This window comes from Leopardus geoffroyi, chromosome D1, assembly GCF_018350155.1.
Source record: "Leopardus geoffroyi isolate Oge1 chromosome D1, O.geoffroyi_Oge1_pat1.0, whole genome shotgun sequence".
Lineage (NCBI taxonomy): Eukaryota > Metazoa > Chordata > Mammalia > Carnivora > Felidae > Leopardus > Leopardus geoffroyi.
In genome coordinates, this window is record NC_059329.1 from 40,615,598 (window position 1) to 40,641,066 (window position 25,469).

Consider the following 25,469-nt stretch of genomic DNA (forward strand, 5'->3'; position numbering starts at 1 on the left):
GACCCAATCTATAGTCAGAGAACGGGCCTGCTGCTAAAGAGTTCACTTGCCCACTTGATCCAATCCTAAGGGATGGCTCCACTGGGGACAAGGTTCAAGAAGGACAGGTGTAAGCTTAGGAGACAGAAGCAGCCCAGAACCCAAAGAACCTATGACAGACCAAGAGCCAAGGTGATCTTTGTATACCTGCAACACAGATAAGTACTTTAGCTAGAGTTGGACCTATGTGCTAGCTTGCACTGTCAGAGAGTTGTTTTCAAATAAAGTAGGCAAAGACATTTTAAACGTTTACTCTCGAGAAGAACAACCATTTTTCTAATCGAAGTATCAGGTGAAAAGCTAGCAAAACGGGTGGCAGTGTCCGCCATCAACTGTGGGTCGAGAGGCATTGTTTGAAGTATGTAATAGCGGTGGTCGTTCCATACAGACATTTGCCATCGGGATAAAGATGCGGGGAATGAACTGTGAACCAGATTGCGTGCACATTACAAAGAATGTAAATCAAGGAGCCGCTGGGTTGAATCATAGTCTCCTGAGAAGTGTGAAGATATGTGACAAAGCCACAGAGGATTATGGGTTATTTTTGTTCCCTTCGTTTTCTTTCCCTTTTAACACAGAGAATGAACATGCTGTGCATTGGGCTGTTTAAACACGGAACAGCTGAACTTTATTATGTTTCCTTTTAATTACAGCTTTCTTAACTGGGTTACAAGTGGAGCTTCTGTTTCTGGAAGCTGAGGAGGGTCTAGCTACATAATACTGTAAGCAATGGTCTCTTTGGAGGAACAGAAAAGTGACTGGCAGATCAGTGGTACGGGGGGCCAGACTTGGGAACAGAATCTTGCTTGGTACAGTTTTTGTGAATTCCTATTACAGTGGGAGGAAAACGAAGGAAGTTAACAACACTCAGGTAGATCTGGAAATATGGAAATGAGGAGATAATACTCTCAGGGGAAAAAGCATGCAGAAACACTCTTTCTGCTTACTTAATGAGAATTCATTCGTTATAGCATTTGTAAGTTGTTAAGTGCTAGGCCAGGACGTTGCATGCTCTGTAACCTTGAGTGTCTGTATAGGTATCTAAATACACTAGGTCTGGGGCGCCTGGGTGGCGCAGTCGGTTAAGCGTCCGACTTCAGCCAGGTCACGATCTCGCGGTCCGTGAGTTCGAGCCCCGCGTCGGGCTCTGGGCTGATGGCTCAGAGCCTGGAGCCTGTTTCCGATTCTGTGTCTCCCTCTCTCTCTGCCCCTCCCCCATTCATGCTCTGTCTCTCTCTGTCTCAAAAATAAATAAATGTTTAAAAAAAAAAATTTAAAAAAAAAAAAAAAAAAAAAAAAAAAAATAAATACACTAGGTCTATGATGGAACCAAATCTTGACTCCACTGGAAGAGTCACAGAGTATTTACCTGGGCAAGACCGATACCTACCCCCGACATCTCATCTCAGATCCATGCCGACAGTATATGTCAACACGCAACCACAGTATACTGCCAAGTTTCTCAAGCATTGGGAAGCACGATTCCCTCTCTTTTCCCTTTGTGTTAGCTTGGCCAAGGAAGATGCTTAGGCAAGGAGAAAGGGAAGAGAGTGGAGAGTCTGGATGGCCCAGGATAAATGAGCAAGAAATCTCAAAAGTGAGAAGGAAACATCTGAATACGATAAAGAAAACAATAGGTTTTTAGAGAAGGGGAAAGACACTGTCAGCAGATTGAAAAAAAAAAAATGACTCTGTTAGATTAGAAAGGATTCTCAAAAGGGGGATTTGGTGGAAAGGGGACCATACTGATACTGAAAGCAACCCCAGCATCTGGAGGAAAGATTTAACTTTGGTGGTGACATAGAGTTGGTGTTTCAAGATGTTGTTGGCTGGATGTGGGGATGGAAATAAAACCACATTCTGTTTGGGCACTGGGCCCAGTAAGCTCAATCTGTAAGAGAAGCTCAGCTAGATGATACCAGATCTACAGTGAAATCTCTGTGGTGGAAGCATCTAGACTAGAGGGACAACCCTGTAGGTCTTCATGTAGAGAACTACTCCATGTACTGATACGGGGAGGATTCTTTAGGAAGAGTACAGCATTTAGAAGCACGAAGGTGGTGAAACATGGAAACTGCTGCTATGTTTTTGATAATGATTTCTGGATGTGGCTTTGGAGCAGCCTGAAGAGATTCACTCCAGGGAGGGCTGTCATCTGTAAACTGCCCCTCTCTTCTCGGACTAGCTCTCATTTTGTCCAAGGGGCTATGGTTGCTATGGCTGGAAAGACACTGGAAGGTCACCCTGACTCTGGGGTAGTCTCAAGAGGCATTAGTAGGGTTAATGCATTGGCTGGCTGGAGCATCTCCTCCATCACCATGGTTTATTCCACTCTCCCTGAAGCAATCAACAGAAGCACTGGCAGGAGGAAGGAATGAGGAGAAAAAGACGTTGACCTAAGGGTTAAAAATGAGATTGGATTGGGGTGCCTGGGTGGCTTAGTCGGTTAAGTGGCTGACTCTTGATTTAGACTCAGGTCGTGATCTCATGATTTGTGAGTTCGAGCCCCCTCATCAGGCTGTGCGCTGACAGCACAGAGCCTGCTTGGGATTCTCTCTCTCCCACTCTCTCTGCACCCTTTTCCCAGCTCATACACACACACACACACACACACACACACACACACACACACACACTCTCTCTCTCTCTCTCTCTCTCTCTCAAAATAAAGAAACATTAAAAAGAGAATGATCATTGATCAACAGAAATGAAAATGCACAATAGCACTAATAATGCGAACATGAAAACGTGCAGGTAATGTTACATGCAGCATTACTAGGCATGCTTACCTCCACCCAATCACACCCACACACACCCCCCCCCCCCCACACACACACACAGAGAAATGCTAAGGAATTGCAAACTGACTTGGATATCTGGGGTCAGAGCGTCAGAGAAAGGTATGCTTTGTAGGATTTGTGCTGTGTACAAATAAGGGGTTCCTGGGTGGGTGGAGATGGTAGCAGGTTGTGCTGTGGGGCACGAGGTTGCAGACATGGATCACAGGAGGGAGAGAAGCAGTGCTGTGGGGTGTAGAGGTGCTTGTGGACTGGTGCGTCAGGGGAGGAAGGAGGTACGCCGGTGGCTGATGAGAGACAGCAACCCCTCCCACAGCTTAGGACAGCACACCAGGAGCCCTGTTGCCTATTGAGGGTTGACTGCCCTCTTCTCTGGGATATTTAAAAGAAATCAATCATTATTGCACATGCCCCTAGAGGCCTGGTATCAGGGGGCACATGTGCAAACCAAGATGCATTTTCTACAACTCCGACTGGGGGCGGCAGTGAAGGAACCACGAAGGATGACAGCGCAGACAACCAGGTGAGGCACGTGTGCCACCAAGAAAGAAGAAGCTGCATGAGATAATAACGTTGTGGGCTGAAAACTAGTGAGAAGATACGGAATCTAAGACATCTTTCCTGGATCAGAAGAGGTTCCACTTCTAATGCATTAAGTGGAGACGAAGAAGGAGTTGAAAGTTCAGAATGAGGATGGTCATGTACAGGGATGGCGTGACTAATGCCAACTAAGGAAAGCAAAGACATTCTACCAGCATTCCGTAAGATGAAATATGTAGAAAACACGCCCGTTTTGGGGGAGTTCACAGGACCTTCTACTGAGGTTTGGTTGGAGGCCATGGGGCATTCTTTTTCCTGTGCCTCATGAAAACAGATGTGGAATGTTCTAAATGCTTTCTCCAGATCCAGCCATTCCTGGGAAGAGAGGTAGGTTCCTGCCCATCCGATCCAGGCAATGACAAATGGAGGGAAATGATTCCCACAGACCAGGTTTCTGGATTCCCGGCCTCCCACAAAGAACCGTGGGAAGTCAGACCCAGCTCAACCCAGTGTCAGATCCAGGGCTGGCACATTCTCCCCGTTCTGTCCTCCAGGCTAGGGGCTGTTTTGTTTCGCCATCCTCAGCACTGGTTTCCCCTGCACCACCTCTCCCTGCCTATGTGTGGAGGGCAGGGCTGCTGCTCTGCCCTCTCCTTTTGCAGCCTGCTCGCTCATTTTCTTTCAAAGAATTTAAAGGTTGGCTCCCAAGGTCTGTCCTACATGCTTCCGTCTGCTTTCTCTATTCTGTTCTCGTAGGAAGCTCTCACTGGCTATATATCTGGGTTCCATTTCCTGTCTTTACTTTTGTGGATGGCAGCCAGGGACCCCTCTTGGTGGAGCTTTTTGGTCTATGAATGGCACTACCGCGGCAAAACAGAGGTGTTGGGATAAATTTTAATTTATTTTTCAATCGGAAAAGGCCCCAAAACCCAACCTACAAAATGATAAAAACAAAACAACAAAAAGCCCATATACCTCAAAAGCAAAGAGAAAAAAATCTTTTTAAAGAAATCGAAACCACCCCTCCCCCCAAATTCAAACCCCATCAAACCTCAAACAAAGGAGTCAGTGGATACGAGTAATGCAATAGTTGTTAGAGGCATGTATGAAATCTGTGGGCTGCACTTCAGCCTGTCACAGGCAGTTATGAAAGATGTAATTTAATTTGCTTAAAAAAAAAACCGTAAAAGGCAGATTGGATAGCTGTATTTTAGCAAATGTGTTTGCACTAAGGGTACCTTCTGTTGAACAGTTCTGCCCACAAGCTGTCTGTAGAATATAGAACATCTCTCGAGCATGCTTGCCACCTTGAAGCAGGGCAGTCGGGAGCAGAAAAAAAAAAAAAGAACAGAATGCAGAAAAAAGGTGAAGAAAAAGAGAGAAATGAAGGACAGCAAAGTCTAGTACCATCAATACATTTAGAAATGAGATTAGCCAAGTGTGACAATAGAATTTAAATGACACACAGAAAGACATTAAGATTGCAGTAAATAACATACTATGGAAAATCCAGCCAGAGAGCACTTTCTGTTCAGCTTAGCTACAGAGTTGGAACGAAAGCACAGGTCGATTATTCATTTTACTGGCTCTTTTGCATTCCAGCACTATATATCTTTTCGTCTTAGCACTAATTGTTAGTGGTTTTTTTTTTTTTATTTTTTAAATTTTTTGTATTTTTTTTGTTTTTGTTTCTGATTTTTTTTTTTTTGCTAGTTACTCCAGTCAATGATTATGTTGGCCAGTACTGCTCTGGGGGACTCAAACTTACCAACTATGTCAAACCACAGAGGGGTGTTAGCTGGCTGCACAGACACCACCCCCACAATCTCGGTGACTCTATCGCTTTCCATTACTGTGAAGTTATAAAACGGCTCATCAAAAGTCAGTGGTATAGGTGAAGGGGGTGGTTTCTTAATCCATTCAATGTGGAGGCGGGCCGTGGAGGATTTCTGTGGGCGCCCATTGTCCACTGCCTTTATCTACTCACACGGAGAGAACAGAGAAAGAGGTCTTAGAGCTCAGTCAGATCCCTGTGGAAATCTAGGTCTGTCACACATCTGTTGTTGGCCCAAGAATCCATCCTCATCCGTGTCAGCAAAGGGAAGGGAGAGTGGATCTGGGGAGAATGAGCTCAGGAATTGGGGGAGACAACTCAGTCACCTGGGGGTCCCACACTGCATTCACCAGAAGGTGATCTGAACCACTGCCAACTTTACAGATGTGGACAACTTGAAAAGCAAAAGCGGCGCTTATCATTTTTAGTGTTTTATGGGCACAGATGATAGTTACATAGACAGGAATAGCAAATTTGATTCCTTATACCTCTGGTGGTGATTCTTGAAAGGGAAGAAAGTGCACTGTGAATCCTTATGTGTGAATGATGATTGTGTGTGTGTGTGTGTGTGTGTGTGGTTGTGTTGTGCAGCTCCTTCCTTCTGCTTTATTCTGGAGAAGCACTCTATTCACTCAGAATCCCAGGAGGGTGATGGGCTAGGTGTGAGAGAGGCAGCAGCCTTGCTCTAACTGCCTCAGAAGCCTTTGAGTTACACCAACTCTGAAGGGGTGAAGGACTCTCTTGGTGAAAGCATGGGCTCCCAGAGACAGCAGGATAGGGAGGAGAGGTACCAATGACTCTCCTCTGTGATCTTATTTAAGAACTGAAGACAGCATGTCTCCTCACCCAGCTGTGCAGGGTCAACTGCTATGGTGTCCTGGACTTCAATGAGGGTTCAAGTCCAACAAGCAAAAACCACTGATGGGAAATTTAAAAATGAGTTTTTAAATATCACATATTAAAAATAACATGTATAGGTGCATGGCCAATCATCACAGCCTTTAAAACAGCAATTACTCACAGCACCCAAATGCTATATGTTCATGGATGATCACTTTGCCCCAGAAAATTCCTGTGAGATTGAAGACCCCTTGAAGATAGAGGTCTTAGGTCAGGTTTCCTGGGAACAGAGCTTGAGACAGGGATTTGAGTACACGTCATTTTGCGGGTTGGAGAAGTGTTCTCAGGAGAAAGGGACTGAATGAAGCAGATGAACAGAGAAAGATGGTAAGTAAAGGCGTGGTCTCAGTTCAAATTTAATCTCAGCCTGATCCCATGGGGAGTTCTGAATCATCAATCCCACTGCTGTGTTGGAGACATCTGGAGGCAAGGGGCTAGATTTTTGTGTCAGTTATTCATTGGGAATGGGCTGCTGGGCTGGGGCGGGAGTGGAGAATCTCCTGGGACAAGAAGTTTAGCCAAGGATGATCGTCTCAAGAAGGGGGCATCTGTGAGCCCTTAGCAGCCAACACGCACAGCAGTTAGGGCATAGCTGCCCCAGCCTGGTAAAGAGGATCTGTGTGAGGCACCAACAGTTTCTACTATAGTCCATTCAGTCCTTAAAGACTCCCATTGTCAAATCTCACACAACTATAGTAGCACACATTATATCAGAGCTACTAATGGCAGACACAGAGCTAGTATTTTATTATCCACTTTTCTCTGCCCACTGTTCTGAGTATGTTATTGAGTAGGGAAAGAAAACCAAGTCCACACCATAAGAATGAACAGACAAATCAAGGGACTCAGACCATCCTTTAAAATCATAAAGGACTGACTTTATACAGCAGAGAAGGCTGCAAACTAAGAGAAGGACAGCAGATGGTTCTAACTCTTGACCAACTCTTGTTGGGACCCTGGAAACTGCCCATTACTTGTAAGGATGACCAGTCCCCTTTCTGGCATAGGTGCTATATTTCTAAAGTGGTTGGGGGTGGGGGGAGCAGGCTGGCATTTTAGATACAGGAATTTAAATCTCTATTTGAGATAGTGCCCATGTTTTTTGTTTTTGCTTTTAATTTTCTAATGGTAAAAAATGTAGTCATTTTTTAACTTAAGCGTTTTCATTTTTTTTGCAGAACAAGCATAGTGTGGTCTGTGTCTCACAATTTACACAGCTAAATTCATGTCCTATCACACTGTCAACAATTACAAGAGTTGTTTCTTTGGGAAGTGTTGGGGACACACTGAGTGACTGATATGTTGAGTGGTGGATGTGATATTTCACTCTGCTATTCCTCTACCCTCAGTTTCTATCTATGCTGAGTACCTTAAAATGATGTAAGGCTACAGGAAGTGTGGTTGAGTACAGACTGTGTACTGGGAATGGGGGAGGTTTGCTGACAGGATACAACCAAAGGAAATGATCTCATTATTTAAAAATATCACTGAGACAGAAAGCAGCCTTCCAAACTTGTTACTCTAAACTATTACTCTAAAGATTTATTACTCAAAGGAATATACATGAATAAGAAAGTAACTCCCACCCCCCATGCATGTTATTGAGGTTCAGAAAAATCTTACCGTTAGGATGTCATAACTCCCTGCTGTAAACTGCTTTCTGGAAGAAACCATGCCAGTTTTAGGGTCAATAAAAAACTTTCCATCATCATTCCCATCCACGATACTGTAGGAGATTTCTGCATTGGGGCCCTCATCTCTATCAAACGCAAAAGCCCTGTAAATGGGTTCTCCCCTCTTCTTTCGATCACGTTCTGGCAGCTTGATCTGGTAGACCTTCTCTGGGAACTGGGGCTTATTATCATTTTCATCCAAAACCTGAACCACCACCCAAATGGTGGACTGTTTTGGAGAGGAACCGCCATCTGTCACAGTCACCTGAGTTTTGAAAGAGAAAGCAGTTTGCAATCAGAACGGAGAAAAACTTTTCTTGCCACCCTTCCCTCTGCCCACCCCACAAAAGGTCTCTCCTATGCCTTAGGGAATCTCAACTTTTCTTATTCCCGTATAGTTCATGGTTAATGCATAACTTTTCATAGTTCATCCATAAAAGTAAGGATTGTCCTACATCAAGTAATGGAAATCATTGCTGAAAGGGCAGGAGGGAGGCAGAGCTCCCATTGTGCTGTGGTGTGGAGAGGGGGAAAAATACGATTGACTTTACAAAATGTACCGCTTGTATAAGCTTAGTGGACATAAAATATGCCCCCCTAAGAGACACAAAAAGCAATATATAATCATTATTATATGTTAACCAGTGCGTATTTCTTCTAATTCTTGGACAATGGTATCACCATCTAAATTCTTTCAGTATTCACTTCCTTTTCTTTTTTCGTTTCCATGGTCATGTAAAATTTGTGAGTTTTACATTGTCACTGTACAAAAAGAAAACTGAGCTATACGCTTCATAATTTTGATGGCTCATTGTAAGTGCATTTGACAGTCACAATATATTTTTAACAGTAGCAAAATAATTTTTTTTTCTTGGCTCTGGGAAACCCGAGGGGGATGGACACTTCTTCCCACATCTCTGAGACGCTATTCTTATGAGTATCTGGGAAGACCAAGAAAGAGGAACGAATGAAGAGCAGATATATAAAGAATTTACATGGCCTATGTAAAGTCTTTGAGTCTTACTGTGAATAATCTTTTTGGGCATAGTGGTAATAGTTACTATCATATTAATAATTGTACGTGTAGATGGTGACACAATTAATAAAGCACTCTTGCATGCGCTGTATCATTCACTTTCCCAAACACCCTCTTCAGGAAGTGGAGGTTTATTTGTTCCCACTGTACAGATGGGTAAATAGATGTCTCATTGCTACTAAGTGTCAAGCCAGATATTATTCAATTTTTTGCAATTCTTAATATTCCACGTGACCACAAACCTGGAAGAACCTATATTTCGTCTTTAAATCATTACCTGGAATAAGACAGCTTACTACATCAAAATATATATTGGGAGGCTAGAAGGAACATAAAGACGTACTCGGCACCAATAAGAGAAAAACAACAGTGAATCACAGCACCTGGTCATCCAGTTTTTCACCTAATAAAGCAACTGACAGGAATAATGGAAACAAAGGCCAAAAATGTGGGAAAACAAATTAAAGGCTTTTTGCAAAATGGGACGGCAATCTAGTTTAGTTTCTCTTACAAGCCGCCTAGGAGAACGGCTCTAATAGAGTTAAGATAAATTTTCATAGGAGTTCTTGCTTTCTTTGAAAAAATCAATCAAGTTTCCTTCTAAAGTTATTTTCCCAATTGGTTTGTTATGTTTCACAAAAGAAACACATCAGGACCAATATGTGCCAGGGCTGAATTTTGACTCTTGAGGTTTTCCCGGACACACTGAGCTCTTAACGAGGCACATTCTGCCGTTGCTGCTGAAGTAAAATATTATACTCCCGGGTGAGTTATGTTGACCAAAGCACACTGATTTCTTGGCCGCTCAGCTTCTCTGCTTCTCTTTTCGCCTCGAACAGCCTCTTTCCAAATCCAGACAACTCCCACTGCCTTCACTGTGCACAAAATCACCTCCTTGTTTTTCCATAAATGCCCTGCAGCAGGCTCTGTGAGGGGCTCTGGGGCTATGCTGGGGCCAGGGGGCTGCCAAGGAAAGGAGAGAGACCTTCTTGGCTGTGTTCACACTCACTTGAGGATCCTGCTGAGGTTAAAAACGCTTTCTTTTGGAGGACAGCTGGATTTGCAAACCCAGGCCCTCTGGTGTCTGCTTACAGGCCTGGAACGGTGGTAGCCACACAGCTGTGGGCCCCGCCTCACCTCAAGCACCCAGCTGTTTTGCTCCCTCAGCCCATGCAGGCATCCTGTAACTCCCCCATCTCCTTATCCACAGTTTCTTCCACCACCTACAGCTGATCCTTCCCCAGTATGTACTCTTGTATCCTAGTCTCCTTTCCCATACCAAACCAACATGTTCAACTACTTACTGTTGAATCTGTTGAATCTGTTCTCTGGACCTCTTACCCCCAATACCCCAAAAGTCACCGACTGAAATCATTACCCTCAACCTTCCCCTTCTCCTATTTTCATTCTCAGTGAATGATATTCCTACCTACTCACACCCTGGGCTGTCCCAGAACCCTGGGCATTCACCTAGAGTCTCTGCTCTAACTACCAGCATCCAACCAAGCTTGGAGGCAAGCAGGTATCTCTCACGTGCATGTTCCTGGCCATGCTGCCCCAGGACAGGCCTCCTCTGCAGCTTGTTTGGATCACCACAGTAGCCTGCTGGGTTCCCTGCCTCCATCCTTGTTGTAAAGTGTTATTGCTGCCTTAAAAATTTGATCATGCCACTGACCTTGTATGACACCCTTCAGGGGCTCCTTGAGGACAAGGATCTGGCCAGATTTATTAACATCTTGTATCATCCATCCCTTTCAGCCTCTATACCCAGTTACACTGTGAGCCTGGGAGGTTCCGAGGACGTCAGGTTTCTACACCACTATTCCACTCACAGCTGTTTGTCCCACGGAATGCCCAGTCTTGGGAATATACCTGACTCATTCTAGAAGCTGCAATTCAAATACTCCTTCTGTGAAGTCATTCCTGCTTCCTGCAGACAGATGGAGGCGTTCAAATGCTTATTTATGAGAGAGACAGAGTGTGAGGGGGGAAGGGCAGAGATAGAGGGAGACACAGAATCTGAAGCAGGCTCCAGGCCCTCAGATGTCAGCACAGAGAATGGCACAGGGCTTGAACTCACCAACTAGAAGATCATGACCTGAGCCAAAGTCAGATACTTACTGACTGAGCAATCCAGGCACCCCCCTTTCCTCTTCCTCCCCCTCCTCCTCTTCCCTCTTCTTCTTTTATAAGTTTACTTATTTATTTTGAGAGAGACAGAGACAGCACGAGTTGGGGAGGCACAGAGAGAAGAGAGAGAGAGAGAATCCCAAGCAGGCTCCATGCTGCCAGTGTAGAGTCTGATGTGGAGCTCGAACCCACGAAGCCATGAGATTATGACTTGAGCTGAAACCTAGAGTTCGATGCTCAACTGACTGAGCCACCCAGGCACCCCTATCAACTTCATTTTTCAAGTCTCTGTTTCTTGTTGGTCTCCACTCAATCCTTCTAGAACAACCCTGGCTCAGGGACTCTTACTCATTGTTGTGTTCTGGCACCTGGTACAGCCCTAAGTGCCAAATAAACATCGTTAAATGAAATTAAGAATTAATTTACCCCAAACTTGTCCCTAAGATAATAAGTGGAGAGAACATTTAGACACTGAAGTGTCTGTTTCTTCATCTGAAGGAAATTAAGAGACTGATAACATATGATCTCCTAAGTGCCTCTTGCTTTGAGTCTGTGAATGGAGGTCGGGTGGAACTAGACACAATTTTAACCCTGCACCATGGTGTTCATACCCACCCTGCATCACTGAGAACACTACCAATCCCATGATTACCCATAATGATTTCTAGCCACTTCCAAAATCGTGCTGGTCATTGCGAACACTTATCTACAATCTACTGAAGTGATCTACTCATGTATTTGGCTCTTTCAGTATGCTGTGAGCCATTCAGAGGCAGGGAGTCTGTCTTTTTCATCTTTGCTGGAACCTGGTGTATTCTTGATAATGCTTGCTGAACTGAACTACGTCATTTCTGACCTCAAAGTCTTCATTTCCATTTTTATTTCTCTAGACCCACTCATGTGTCCAGCTACGTTTGTACCTGGAATAGGAATCGTTAATGATTCAATCAGTCTTTTAGGCTTCATACTTGATATAGCCTTAGGCCTCAACCCACCAGGTGGAATTCGTCTATATGGAAAAGGAGTAACAGCACTGGAGATTAAAGCAAAACTAACTGAGATAAATCCCCACCATCTACTCCTCTGCATCATTTTCCATTAATTAGCTATTGTTTTGAAACTACCCGTTCTTGCCACAATCTGACAGGGAATACTGAGTCATCTCAACCTGGATTTTCTGTTCTCACCATTGATCAATAATCAGTGGTTCGGCAATTAATCAAAAACCTGAAAGATTAATTTCTTTAGGTGCTTCTGGCTAGCACCTAACAAAAGGAATCACAAATAGTTCACTACCACTGAAAAGTACAGTACAGCCCATTTCATTTTTCTCTCATGCCCTTGGGGTTTGTGTCTATCAGGCAGAACCAGAGGAAATCAACAGGACCCAGTGGAGTATAACAATAAAACCATAAAGAGGAACATGTTTATAAGCCTATCTCTGGAAGATGCAAAGCTTTATAAAACGAAAAATGGATGGACATTGAGAATTCTGGAGTTATGGCAGCTGGTGGAAGGCCATGCTTCTTACTCACTGAAATTACTTGATGTATTTATATTTGTTCTCTCTCTCCCCATGGTAGAATATAAGCATGGAAGCTGCCTGAGTGTGGAGACCTTGTGTCTTGTCCACTGCTTTGTCACCAGTGATTATTGAGAGTTTCTGAAAATATATTTAATATTTCTAAAATGGAGAGTTCAATTCTGGCATTCTCCTTACCTATTAATTCATCATAAATGGCTATTTCCAGGCCATTACCCTTAGCGTTGTACACCTCTCTTCAGGGATTACATATCCCCCTTCCTATACTTTATATTTATTCTTGACATTTTATCATCAGATATATATTTCATTCATATTCTTATTTATTGCATGTCTTCCTCCATCAGCATATGAGCTCCATAAAGCATAGATTTTCATCTATTTTGTTCAGAGATGTATTCCTAGTGCCTCCCACAACAGAGAGAGTAGGTATTCAACAGATATTTATTAAATAAATGAAATATTCATCCAGTGCCTTCTAGTTACAAAACTCTTTTCAAGGTACATTGGGAGATAAACCAACCAACGAACCAATCAACAGAAAACATGGATTTATACTAAATTTACCCTTCCCACGGGCCCCAGATCCTATTCCATACCTGCAATCATTTGGCCACGGTTTGGATATTTTCAGTAAGACCAAGTCAATGCCTTATGAAGCAGCTCATTTGTTGTCTGATAGGTTTGCTTTATTCAAAGCTCTTTTTTAATACCGAACCTGAATCTACCTGAATCATTAGCCTAGACCGTTTGCAGCTTCCCATAGACTAGTTTTCCTGTTTTTAAAATTATACAGGAAAAATCAAATTCCTCTTCCACATTTTCCCAGTTATCTACTACTATGTAAGGCAAAACCAAGTGGCTTAAATAACCATAATGCTTTTATTATCTCTCCTGATTTCAGGGGTTGAGTGGGGAAGTTCTTACTTGGAGTTGCTCGTGCAATCACAGTCGCAGGTAACTGGGCCTGAAGTCATTGGACACTTCTGTTGGGTGATGGTAGCCATTGGCTGGGACAATAGTGCTTCCTTGCAGCATGGTGGCTGGATTCTAGGAGCAAGTATGCTAAAGGACAGAAAGTGGCAAGTGCCAGTTTCTTAAGGCTTGGGCCCAGAAACTGGCACAGCATGACTTGATCCACTTTTTTTTTTCTTTTAAGTTTATTTATTTATTTTGAGAGAGAGAAAAAGCATGAGGGGGAGGGGCAGAGAGAGGGAGAGAGAATCCCAAGCAGGCTACGCACTGTCAGCTTGGAGCCCAATGTGGGGATCAAATTCATGAACCATGAGATCATGACCTGAGCCAAAGTTGGATGCTGAAACTACTGAACCACCCAGGTGCCCCACTTGATCCACATTCTATTGGCCAACAGCCCCAGAATCCATATTTAAGCAGGGTGGGCGGTGGGGGCATAAACCTCACATCTAGCTGCACGGAGGGTTAAATAATTACCTAATTTGGGGAGGGCACATTTTAAAACTGCCATACTCATAAAATCCATAGGGCTATTTCAGAATCCTCATTCCAGACTGAAAAGCTGTAATTTATATAATCATCTCTCAGGTCATTCATTGCATATAATGAGTTGTTATTCACTGCACTGGTTACCTCTTTCAGTATGTTTTCCTAGATATCAGCTTGCTTCTTGAAATACAATGGCCAGGACAAAACAATGAAACAACAATATACCACACTTACTCAGGCCTGTGCAAACTACCTCCACTGTACTAGAGACAATCTCACCTCTATTTATTCCGTCTGTGATCATGTGTAGTTGTGGGGGTGGGGGGTAGCACACAGCTCTGTGATATGAACGAATTAAACCATTTAGGTCTTTTTCTTGTCAAAAACAATAAACTATTAAGTGTGTGGTTTGTTTTGGGGTGGAGCTAAGAGCAGAATTTTCTAAATGTCCCTATTAAATTTCATCTTGCTGGAGGGGTGCCTGGGTGGCTCAGTCGGTTGAATGTCCGACTTTGGCTTAGGTCATGATCTCACAGTTTGTGAGTTTGAGGCCCGCATCCGGGTCTCTGCTGTCAGCTCAGAGCCTGCTTCAGATCCTCTACCCCTTCTCTCTCTGCCTCTCCCCTGCCTGTACTCTCTCTCAAAAATAAACATTAAAAAGTTATTTATTCAGGAGCTCACCAAGCAGCAAGGACCAACTGAGAGAGGCACACCTCTTGCTCCTTTAATTGTTCCTTTAATTGTTTCCTTTAAATCCTTTAATCGTTCAAACAATCTCATGAGATAGGTACTATTATTAAACCTATTCAATAAAGAAACTGAATTTATGAATTTGTCCTAGGTCACAGTGCTCATAAGTGGCAGAGTTTGTTTTAAACCTGGCAGTTTGTTTCTCTAAACCAGGGATGGGCAAACTATAGCCCATGGATCAAACCTGGCCACTCGTTTTTGTAAATAAAGTGTTATTGGGATGTAGCCACGCCCACTCATTAACATATCACCTATAGTTGCTTTCCTGCTATGAAAGCATAGTTGAGTGGTTGTGACAGAGTCACAAAGTCTAAAATACTTATTATTCAGCTCTCTATGTAAAAAAATTTGCTGACCTCTTTCTTTTTTTTAATGTTTAGTTATTTTGAGAGAGAGAGACAGAGAGAGACAGCAGGGGAGGGGCAGAGAGAGAGAAAGAGAGAGTAGATCCCAAACAGGCTCCACACTGTCAGCACAGAGCCCAATGCGGGGCTCGATCTCAGGACCATGGGATCATGATCTGAGCTGAAATTAAGAGTCAGATACTTAACCAAGGGTAGCCACCCAGTGCCCCTTGCTGACCTCTGCTGTAAACCTTACGTTATGTTCTGCTGCCTCTTTTGCCTGCTTTGCTCAGTCCTTTGCATGGTAATTTACATTTTTTTTTTTACAGGAACCTGGCAGACATTGCCACTTCTATTCCACAGCTAGAGACAGTGAAGCTCAGAAGTTAAGGAACTTTTTGCAAGGCCACTCAGCCAGTAAGTGACAAAACACAGGTTCTCACCCAAGTCAATTTGGCGTCACAGCTCATGCTCTTTTCCCTAACCTAAACAGCCTATGTAGAAGCATCTGGTAACCATCTGTTGAAAATTCCCTCCCCAAACATGGCTGTGGATCAACACCAATCTTGTAGCTGTGCTTCGAGAGTCCAGCTTTTCCCTCCTTTGAAAACTGGGACCATCTTTGACTGTCTCTGGTCTTTTGGCACCTTTCCTGTTCTCCTCAATTGCTTAAAAACTGCCACGAGGTCTTGGGTGGCAGCTGCGACTTCTTCCAGCTCTCTGACTTAACACCCAAACTTATGTAGTGCAGCTGCGTCTTCTGCTATTTTCTTACACTTCTACATCTTTAGTCCCCGCTCGAAATCTGCTCTACCCTTCTCCCTAATAAAGGAGCTGGGAGGCAGGAGGGAGTGGGGGGGCTTTCACTTCCCTGCTATCTCTTCTTATCAGGCGCTCAAGTCATTACTCTGGGCAGGCCCTCTTCTAAGTGCTTAACAGATACTAACCCATTTATCCTCACATGAGTCCTGGGGGAAGCAGGGAGGGGGTGATTATTTCCACATTATGGGTTAGAAACAGGCACAAAAAGGTGATGAAAGTGGATTCAACCTGATCCAGAGTCTGTGCCCCCAACCATTACCCTATGCTGCATCTTACCTAAATGCTTGCCCCAACTAGTGGGTGTGGCCACATTCTTCTTCCTCTGAACACAGTTCAAACATGCCCTATCAATGCTCTCAGCACATCCTAGCAAGACACCAACAGTTTACTCTTCATGTTGCAGGTGGGACCTCAGCACGTCGGAGATGGGGCACGGTTACTACAGATCCATCTGCCATTGTCTAGGTTGATCACACCCCAAATGCAGTGTCTTTCGGCATTCACGCTTGGCTGCTGCATACTTTCTCCCTATCCTGGCAATGCTCCTTCTTCTGAGTCTCTTGATTTCCAGGAGCTATTTTGCACCTGATACTCTTCTAAAGCAGAAGACAAAGCTCAAAGGTATTTATTTTTCCCTCCTCCATCTCATGATCAAACGTCTCAAGGCCTACCTAATAGATTTGTGTAAGGAAGAAATCTAAAGGTAAAGCCATTTAAACTAAGGCAGAGCTTCCAACCACATGTAACAAATAAGTTTCAGATATACTGTGATATTGAACCTCCTAACTCTTGGGTAGATGAGTGTGACCTCATAAAGCTGGACCCCCACGGCTGGTGATCTCTGGCTGGGGTTAGCCTTTCTCTTAACCTAGAAGTATTGTACACATATAATCATTTTCTGTGTGCACCATAACGGGATAAAGGTTATGAGGCCCCGTAACAAATTACCAATAACATTATCCTTTCTTGGATCTGATTGTATTTTAAAGCAATATGCCTAGGGAGGTCACTGGATCCAGAGGACACACTTTCTGTGCATAGGATTTTATGTCATTATTATTATTTTTAGAAAGTTTATTTATTTTGAGAGAGAGAGAGCACATGTGAGCAGGGGAGGGGCAGAGAGAGAGGGACAGAGTGAGAATCCCAAGCAGGCTCTGTGCTGTCACCCCAGAGCCGAAAGTGGGGCTTGAACTCATGAACTGTGAGATCATGACCTGAGCTGAAAGCAAGACTTGGATGCTTAACTGATTGAGCCATCCAGACGCCCCTCTATGCATAGAATTTTAGATGCTATGGCTGTTGACAATTAATTCCAGTGAGGATGCTCACCTATTTTCACTATTTTCTTACAAGACCAGTTATGGGTAGCAATGTTCTTACCATTTATGTCTCCATTCTTAGTTACCACACAGGTAGGCAAACAGATGAAGGGACTGAGTGTTGAATATTTTCTTATCCCTATGACATTCTCACATGCACCAAAGAGCCTCAGAGTAAAGGAAAACTTGCCCCTATTATAATCGGGAAAGTATAGAGTCACTAGACGTGAAGAGAACTCATGAGTAAGTGAGAATTTAGATAGTATTCTGGTTCATTCCACTTGCTTTACAGATGAAGAAACAGGTCTAGACAGATGGGCTTCTTAGACCAACATCATATTACCAGCAATAACCTTAATCTTTCCAAGACATTGGTTCCAGGATTCTAAGCTGCCTTTTGAGCTTCAAATGAGGCCTACTGTTCATACCTTCTCAGCTGTGTGATTTTAATATTGCACAGGTTTAATTTAGGTATTTTTCAGAATGCTAAACCCTTTAAAAAAGGAAGAAATGTGTCTAGAGTAGATGTTATGTTTAGTTTTTATGTTTACTTTTTATCTTCAAAATGTTTCACAAACATTAAATACTTAATCCTCCCATGATAGCAGAGAAGTTGAAAACAACTTTATCTCCTCTCCGCAAGCGGAGAATAGAGAAACGACCTTCTCAAAGTTATACTCAGGGTTTGATATTAATGTGGCGGCTGGAATTCAGACCTGTCTGCTGGTGGGCTCAGACAGCTGCATTGCTGGAAAGGCAAGTGCTTCCTGCCATTTCTAGAAAGAAAACTACGTACAAACAGTAAATTAAAGGGTAGGTCTCTAAGGAGGAACAACTCTTAAAGATAAACCTTCTGAAAGGTGAAGTCACTGAACTAAAATTAACCTGTACTATCACCCATATTTTCCACGGAGGGAAGGAAATAAAAAGTCAGGTTTAAACCACCTGCCCTTGGCTTCATTCCATGTGATTTCTCTTATTTGACCCATAATTTGGCATTAAGAAATCACCTGAAGATGGATAGGTCCTCCAGTCATTACCATCCTGCCTTCCCCATCCCACGCTGCTGTCCCCTAGGTAGAGTTGAGAGACATATTCTCTGGGCGGTGGAATATTCATGTCCCTGCTATTTCCAGTTTCAGGAAGTTAGATATTTCAGGACGTGTGTGCTTACTGGGTTGAATACCTTTGTGGACTGGCTTATTTTACATACTTCATTTGAAATAATAAAAAGGAAGCGATGAGGAATGAAAGTAAACAAGGAAATGCAGTACCTGACTTTGGCTCAAGTCACGATCTCCTGGTTCGTGAGTTTGAGCCCCGCATCCGGATCTGTGCTGACAGCTCAGAGTCTGGACCTGCTTCAGATTCTGTGTCTCCCTCTCTCTCTCTCTCTGACTCTCCCCGACTCACACTCTGTCTCTCTCTCTCAAAAGTAAATAAACATTAAAAAAATTAAAAAAAAAAAAAAAAGAAAGGCAGGCGTGAAGGCAACGTCATGGGAAGAGGTGAATCTAGGAGGCACAGGGTGGGGGGTAGCTTTTTGAAGAGAATTGGGGTGCATTCCCTTCTGTGTATGGAAGGACATTTACAAAGGCATGGAAACAAGAATATTTATTCACTAAATGCTACAATTAGCAATCTTTGGGGAACAGATGATATAAATCTGATGAGAGTTTACTCTAAACTATCTTCCAGAAAGTTCGTTTGTCCTAAACAGTTAAAAACACAAACCAGAGGTGCTCTGTGATCTACGGAACCATGGAACCTAGGTCTTGGGGCCACTGAACTGTGTCATTCATTATTGCCATCTCTCTCTTCGCCCAAGCTGCCACTATTGGGGAATCTTAGGACAAAGTCTGCCCATTATCCACCCAGAGATCCCTGCTGAGCACTCGGGGTCTGTCTTCTGCAGGGCATGGATTCCCGCAAGTCTGTGAGCCACTCCATGGGCTAGTCTACACTATCACATAGTGGGTCCTCAATAAATGTTTGTTGGTTGGAGGCATGTGTGACCCTCGCATCTCAAGACAACGAAGGTACCTTTTCATTGCCATGTTTAGACCCAGCCATTTCTAAGTGGCAGCTTTTTTAGAAAGATCCTTGACCAATTCACTTTGGTAGTGGCTGCTAAGATTATAGCTTTGTCCAAATCTCTTCTTTGCACTTCAGGAAATAAAGTATTTCCCAGCCTGACATCTCTTAAAGCTTTTTTGCCTGCAGAGAGGTATACATCAGCTACTAATCTCATCACATTTCCATTTCCTTCCAGGCTCATCTGCTCATCATTTTCTATTCATAAAACTTGCTTGATTCTAATCTTTCCTATCAGCAGGAACTAAACACCTCCTCAAAGTTTCTTTAGGATGATGGTGATTACCACACATGTGCTAACTCACCCTTTCAAACAGATGGGTCCAATCTATGTGCTCACATGTGGGCCATTAAGAAAGTTCTGCTATGAACTAAGAGGTGACATCACATGAGCCCCAGGACTAAATACCCCTGTACTGTTTCGTAATTCCCCTGACATCCAGGCCTTAGTCGATATAGGATTCCACATTCCCCTCTCCGTGAAAGAATCCCCCAGGTACGAATTACAATACGGTGTATTGGTAGCCTCCCTATTTCCTGGCACCGGACCTCACGCTTTTATCGTGGCGGACGCTCACACCTTTAGCTCCACTGATGATGCTTTTTGAATTTCAGCACTAACACTTCCACCAGACACCAGGTTTTTCGTCTTTCTTCCCACAATAAAGACTTAATGCAAATAAATAAATAAATGAAGACACTGTTCTAATTACTAGCTCCGGCAACAGCGTTACCTCTCTCACTCAGCAATTCAACACGGGTTTGCCTGGCAACTTAGCAGGTCATTTAGCACCTTATCTGCCTCAAAAAAATGAATTGTAAATCTATCAACCTAAAAAAATTAGGCCCATGTGTATGGACAAGAGCACATATGGACCAAGGTAAAAATCATGAAAACTGGCGGCCCAGAGACAGGCTTTTGGGGGGCCCATGCAGTGTATTTTAGAAATTTCTGCCAACATTTATAAATAGAGAGGTTTCATATAAAAATTCAAATTCCCAGCTTCTCCTGAAAAATCAGGACAGGCCCACCGCTCTCTATTGTGTTCTTGATGCTTCAACATGTGAGCTGTCATTCATCATCAATATTGTGCAGAGATTTTTCTTGGAATAGAGAAATACTTCTCACAATCCACATTCTTTTTTTTTTTTTATTATTATGTTTTACATTTTTTCATTTTTGAGAGACAGAGAGAGACAGAGCACAAGCCGGGGAGGGGCAGAGAGAGAGGGAGACGCAGAATCCGAAGCAGGCTCCACGCTCTTAGCTGTCAGCACAGAGCCCGACACGGGGCTCGAACCTACAAGCTGTGAGATCATGACCTGAGCCGAAGTCGGATGCTTAACCGACTGAGCCACCCAGGCGCCCCTCACAATCCACATTCTTATCAAAAATGGCTCTAAAAGATAGATGGAGAAGTTCGTATTCAAAGACAAATGGAAGGAGACCATATTTCTTTTTGTAAGTGAAGTAGATTCTGGTAGGCTTCATATGCAAAAGCTCAGCCTCCTCTACCATACTCATTTATGATGTCAGAGTAGGCTCTGCAGACATTTGAGCTTGTAACCCTTGGTTCAAGGTCTTGGCGAAAAATCGCTCTGTAACGCTAGGATGCATATTTCAATGTGTGGCACAGGTAAAACCATTGCTCTTGGCAGAGACCATTCGGAGTAAGAAGAGTGACACATGTATCATTCCTTTCTCCCGGTACTCTGATTTCAGGTACTATCATTTTAGAAAAATCAAAAAGAAGTTTCAAAAACAATTAAGGCATCTTTAGCCCTATAATCATCTAGACAACAAATATGAATCATCTTGAACCCTTCTCTTGCTTTCCTCCCATAGCTCATCAGCCATTAATGAGGGACACTGCTGGCTGTGAATCATAAATACGTGTCCCTCCTCAGGATGTGCCTGGAGGCCCAGCTTGGTAACAAAGACCATGGGCCACATTCAGTGCCCTGTGATCTACTCTGCCAGGTGTCCCTGAGCAGGCTGCATCCTATCCAGTTCTAATAGCAGCAGCCCAGACAATTCTGCCTCTGAAATGTCAATTGTATCTCTTAGCTCTTTCTTCTCTCTTCTTGGGGTCAGGCTCTCAGCGTCTCAGCCCAAACTGTTGCCCTGGTCTTCAACCTGGTCTCCGTCTCCGGTCTTGTCTCATCACCGCCCATATTGCAGAAGTCCAGAAAATCTTCTAATATGAAATTTAGATGATGTCAGCCCCCTGCTGAGAGGACTTCAATGGTTGCTCACTGCTGCAAGCAAATTTTATAAAATGTGTCATGGAGAACATCAGTCTTGCAATGTGCTTGCCTTAAAAGAGAGAGTCCAGGATCCTTGGAGTCTGAAGAGCACCATACAACTTTCTTGGAGCTTTACACTGCATGTCGATCAGAGTAAAGTAAAAGCGAAGAAGCTGATTTCACTTTGTTTAAATTTTTTTTTTTCAACGTTTATTTATTTTTGGGACAGAGAGAGACAGAGCATGAATGGGGGAGGGGCAGAGAGAGAGGGAGACACAGAATCGGAAACAGGCTCCAGGCTCTGAGCCATCAGCCCAGAGCCTGACGCGGGGCTCGAACTCACGGACTGTGAGATCGTGACCTGGCTGAAGTCGGACACTTAACCGACTGCGCCACCCAGGCGCCCCATTTTTTTTTTAATTTTTTTTTTTCAACGTTTATTTATTTTTGGGACAGAGAGAGACAGAGCATGAACGGGGGAGGGGCAGAGAGAGAGGGAGACACAGAATCGGAAACAGGCTCCAGGCTCTGAGCCATCAGCCCAGAGCCTGACGCAGGGCTCGAACTCACGGACTGTGAGATCGTGATTTCACTTTGTTTAAACGAGTATCTCCCAAGCTGATTGGACAACAACACCTTTTTGTTGAGTGATGCTCATTAATATCCTTTAGATTTGGTATTTCAAGGAGTATACTTTGGGAGGTGCTGAATTCACTACAAAATAAAACCCACACTCTTCAGTATCAACCTGCAAGATTCTTTAGTATTGAGACAGCCTGTTCACTGGGCTACTCTCAGCCTCTATATCTGAAGTTTCAATCACAACACAATCAGATCACTTAATTCAGCACACATATACTGGCACTTACACTGTGCAGTGTTTTAGACACTGGGTGTAGAGTGGTGAGCAAGATGGGCCTCTTTCCCTCAGGAAGCTCACAGTCTACTTGCTTCCATCATGGGACATGCACTTCAATGCCTGTCCACCTTCAGTTGAGGTTCCCACTGCACAAGATCCCCTTTATTCCCTTATTCTTATAGATCTTATAAAATCCTCCAAGGCCAGATACAAATATCTGGTCCTTTATGACACCTTTGCAGAGACCACATTCTGGGAGAATCCCTCCTTTTCATGATTCACTTGACTTTATTCATATACTGGCATCTCACTGATCACATATCTAATTATTATGTTTGTCCTCTTTAACACTCTCACATTGAACTAGCCTGGAAGCTCCCCGGGGGGAAAGACAATACCACATCAGTCACTATATTGGCAACATCAGGCGTGATGTCCTGATACATAATATATGATAATATATGCTTAACTAACATCAGTTCCTTTAGGTTTTCATAAGAGGCATCAGGAATGTGGCTGTTAACTGGTAAAGGAATACTTATCTTGCTTTGTTTTCCTACTTTTAATAGCATGTTATTTTAATTTTGAGTCATAGCAAGGATCTTAGATTGCTAATAAATTAGGATAAATTAGGCAGATATCCTGTTGGTTAGAAACAAACATTATTCATTATCCCATTAACAGAGCTATTAAAAGTCCTGTGTACTCTTATATTAATCACACAACAGGTAGGGTTTGTTCTTTACACATAATAAAATTAAAATCCTTGGGGAAACATGTCTCGGCATAAAGGCTATTAAAAGAGAAAGATGGGTCATCTTAGATACTTAAAGTATCTTAATTAGTTTCACGAGACAAAAGGGAGTATATGTAAGTTTTAAATAAAGATCAATTCAGTAGGTTTAAATAGATTCACAAGGACAAACTTGAGAATGACCATAATCATCAATGTGCAATATTTAGGAAGTATTTATCATGTGTGTGTATTCGGCACATTTATCAGAAGGCCAGTTCTTGCCTTCCAGGAGAGTGTAAGATGCATATACCCAGTGCCTGGTCTAAACTATAGTTCTCTTCAGAATTTATGCTCATTTCTATCAAACCACTTGAAAACTGATTGTCTGTGAGTTCCCTGAGGGCAGGAACTTTTCATTCTCGGTACCTAGAACAGATAAATGAAAGCAATGTAGGGGACAAGTGAACTACCCTTTGGCAGATATGAAAACTCAGATATGACAAACATTAGCCATGACATAATTCCATACTGTGTCCAGAAAAGGAAACCTACCACAAATATAAAATATGAATCCTATCCATTGAATGAAAAGCCTGGAAATGTTAATAATGTGGTAAGGAATTAAAAACAGAAACAGTGGTATGGGTGGTCTAGTACCCCTTTTGTTATAAATCCTTGAATATTTGAACGACTGGTACAAAATAAAAAATGCAACATTTTCTTTTTAAGCATTTACATTTGTGTGTGTATTTAAATTTTTAAAATGTTTTCATGCATTTTTTGAGAGGCAGAGACTGTGAGTGGGGGACGGGCAGAGAGAGTGGGAGACACGGAATCCCAAGCAGGCTCCAGGTTCTGAGCTGTCAGCACAGAGCCCGACAGTGGGGCTAGAACCCATGAGCCGTGAGATCATGACCTGAGCCAAAGTCGGACACTCAACTGACTGAGCCAGCCAGGCACCCCTGTGTGTGTGTGTGTGTGTGTGTGTGTGTGTGTGTGTGTGTGTGTGTTTTAAGTCCCTTCCCCCAGAGATAAGGAAGAAAAAAAGCCAAATTATCTTTTGGCCATGAAATCAAATAGACCCAGAAATCCAATAACTTAAGACATTGAATAATCACCTGAAAGAATAATTAAAAAAAAAATAAAAGCCTAAAGCTTGCACTCTGCTCCCAGTCAACACTCATGGGTTTAAATTCTATTTAAAAAGATTCTCCATTTTTTCTTTTTCAACATTGGAGGCAGAGGGCTAAGCAAGCATATTCTCATCATTATGCCCCAGAGGCAGCCCTTACCACCAAGTCTAAGTAATGTAAAAACAGTGGCTGGTGGACATTCTGCCCATGTCAATAGCAAAACAGATGAAATGTGTTAAATCGTGGAAGATAAATGATCATCACACTACCCCCAGAGTCAATTAAAAATGTATAACTCAAGTTGTGCATTTGTAAACTCTAGAAATAGTCATTTCGCCCAGACAAAAATGTTGAAAAGTCCTTTGAAATGAAAGACTTTCCACAAGCACTCAATTTCTCTGCTGGGTGAAAATATAATACAGTGGTTTTTATAGATGTCACTCTACTATCTTGATTTTTATTGTCAGAGTATTATTATGATGATCAAATATGACTCCCCACTATGTGCTACACTCACACAGGCCAGAGTCGTTCCTGTAGCTTAACAGATCTACCCTCCCCAAACATTTTATGAAGCAGGGCATAACATTGTGAGGACAGCTCTTTCTTTCTTTCTTTTTCTATTTTCTCCCAAAACTTTCTTCTCAGAAGATCAGGTCCACAAGTACCTATGTGTGAAAGAGATCCCTGGTGGGCAGCACTAGAGAAAAGTGAGTCATGAATAATGAATATCTCTTCGTAAGATTCTACTTAGCGGGCAGCTGAGACTATTTTTACTTTATGGCAAAAGCTCTTGGGGAGAAATATTCCCAAATCACGTTTCACAATGTGTGAGAGACAGCAGAGATCACTAGGCACTTGGCAAGATTTACCACTACAATGCACACTCACGGAAGGTTGAATTATTTGCTCCAATTCTAAAAACTCTCCTGTAACTTTGTGAATGAACAGCTTTCTTTTCCTTTTGGCTTTGTCAAAGGAGTATGTCAGGGATCCCAATACTCGACCAATGTAAGAAAAAATAATTCACTACAACATATGGAAAATGTCCTAGGAAGCCTTCTATGGCAGTAAGAGGAACAAGATTATAAAGCTCCCAAACGGAGTAGGTTTTTACTAGAATGAGAAACTCTGCAGAAACCTTACGATAAAAATGATTTTTGAATAGACTTAAAGGCAACGAGGATTTCTACTGATTATAAAGA

At 42.9% G+C, this 25,469-nt stretch overlaps 1 protein-coding gene across 5 annotated transcripts in view; it reads right to left on the reverse strand.

Moving 5' to 3' along the window:
- The window catches only part of FAT3 (FAT atypical cadherin 3), a 671,242-nt gene that overhangs the window by 124,380 nt on the left and 521,393 nt on the right, over nucleotides 1-25,469 (reverse strand). For 3 of the 5 annotated variants that reach the window (XM_045483654.1, XM_045483652.1, XM_045483656.1), the window contains exons 5-7: nucleotides 7,735-8,049; nucleotides 5,146-5,356; nucleotides 4,616-4,684 (exon numbers count right to left, since the gene is read on the reverse strand). In XM_045483654.1, coding sequence (XP_045339610.1) covers nucleotides 4,616-4,684; nucleotides 5,146-5,356; nucleotides 7,735-8,049 — 595 coding nt within the window. The remainder of the gene's footprint in view (nucleotides 1-4,615; nucleotides 4,685-5,145; nucleotides 5,357-7,734; nucleotides 8,050-25,469) is intronic. The other 2 variants (XM_045483655.1, XM_045483653.1) reach the window with 1 other exon arrangement.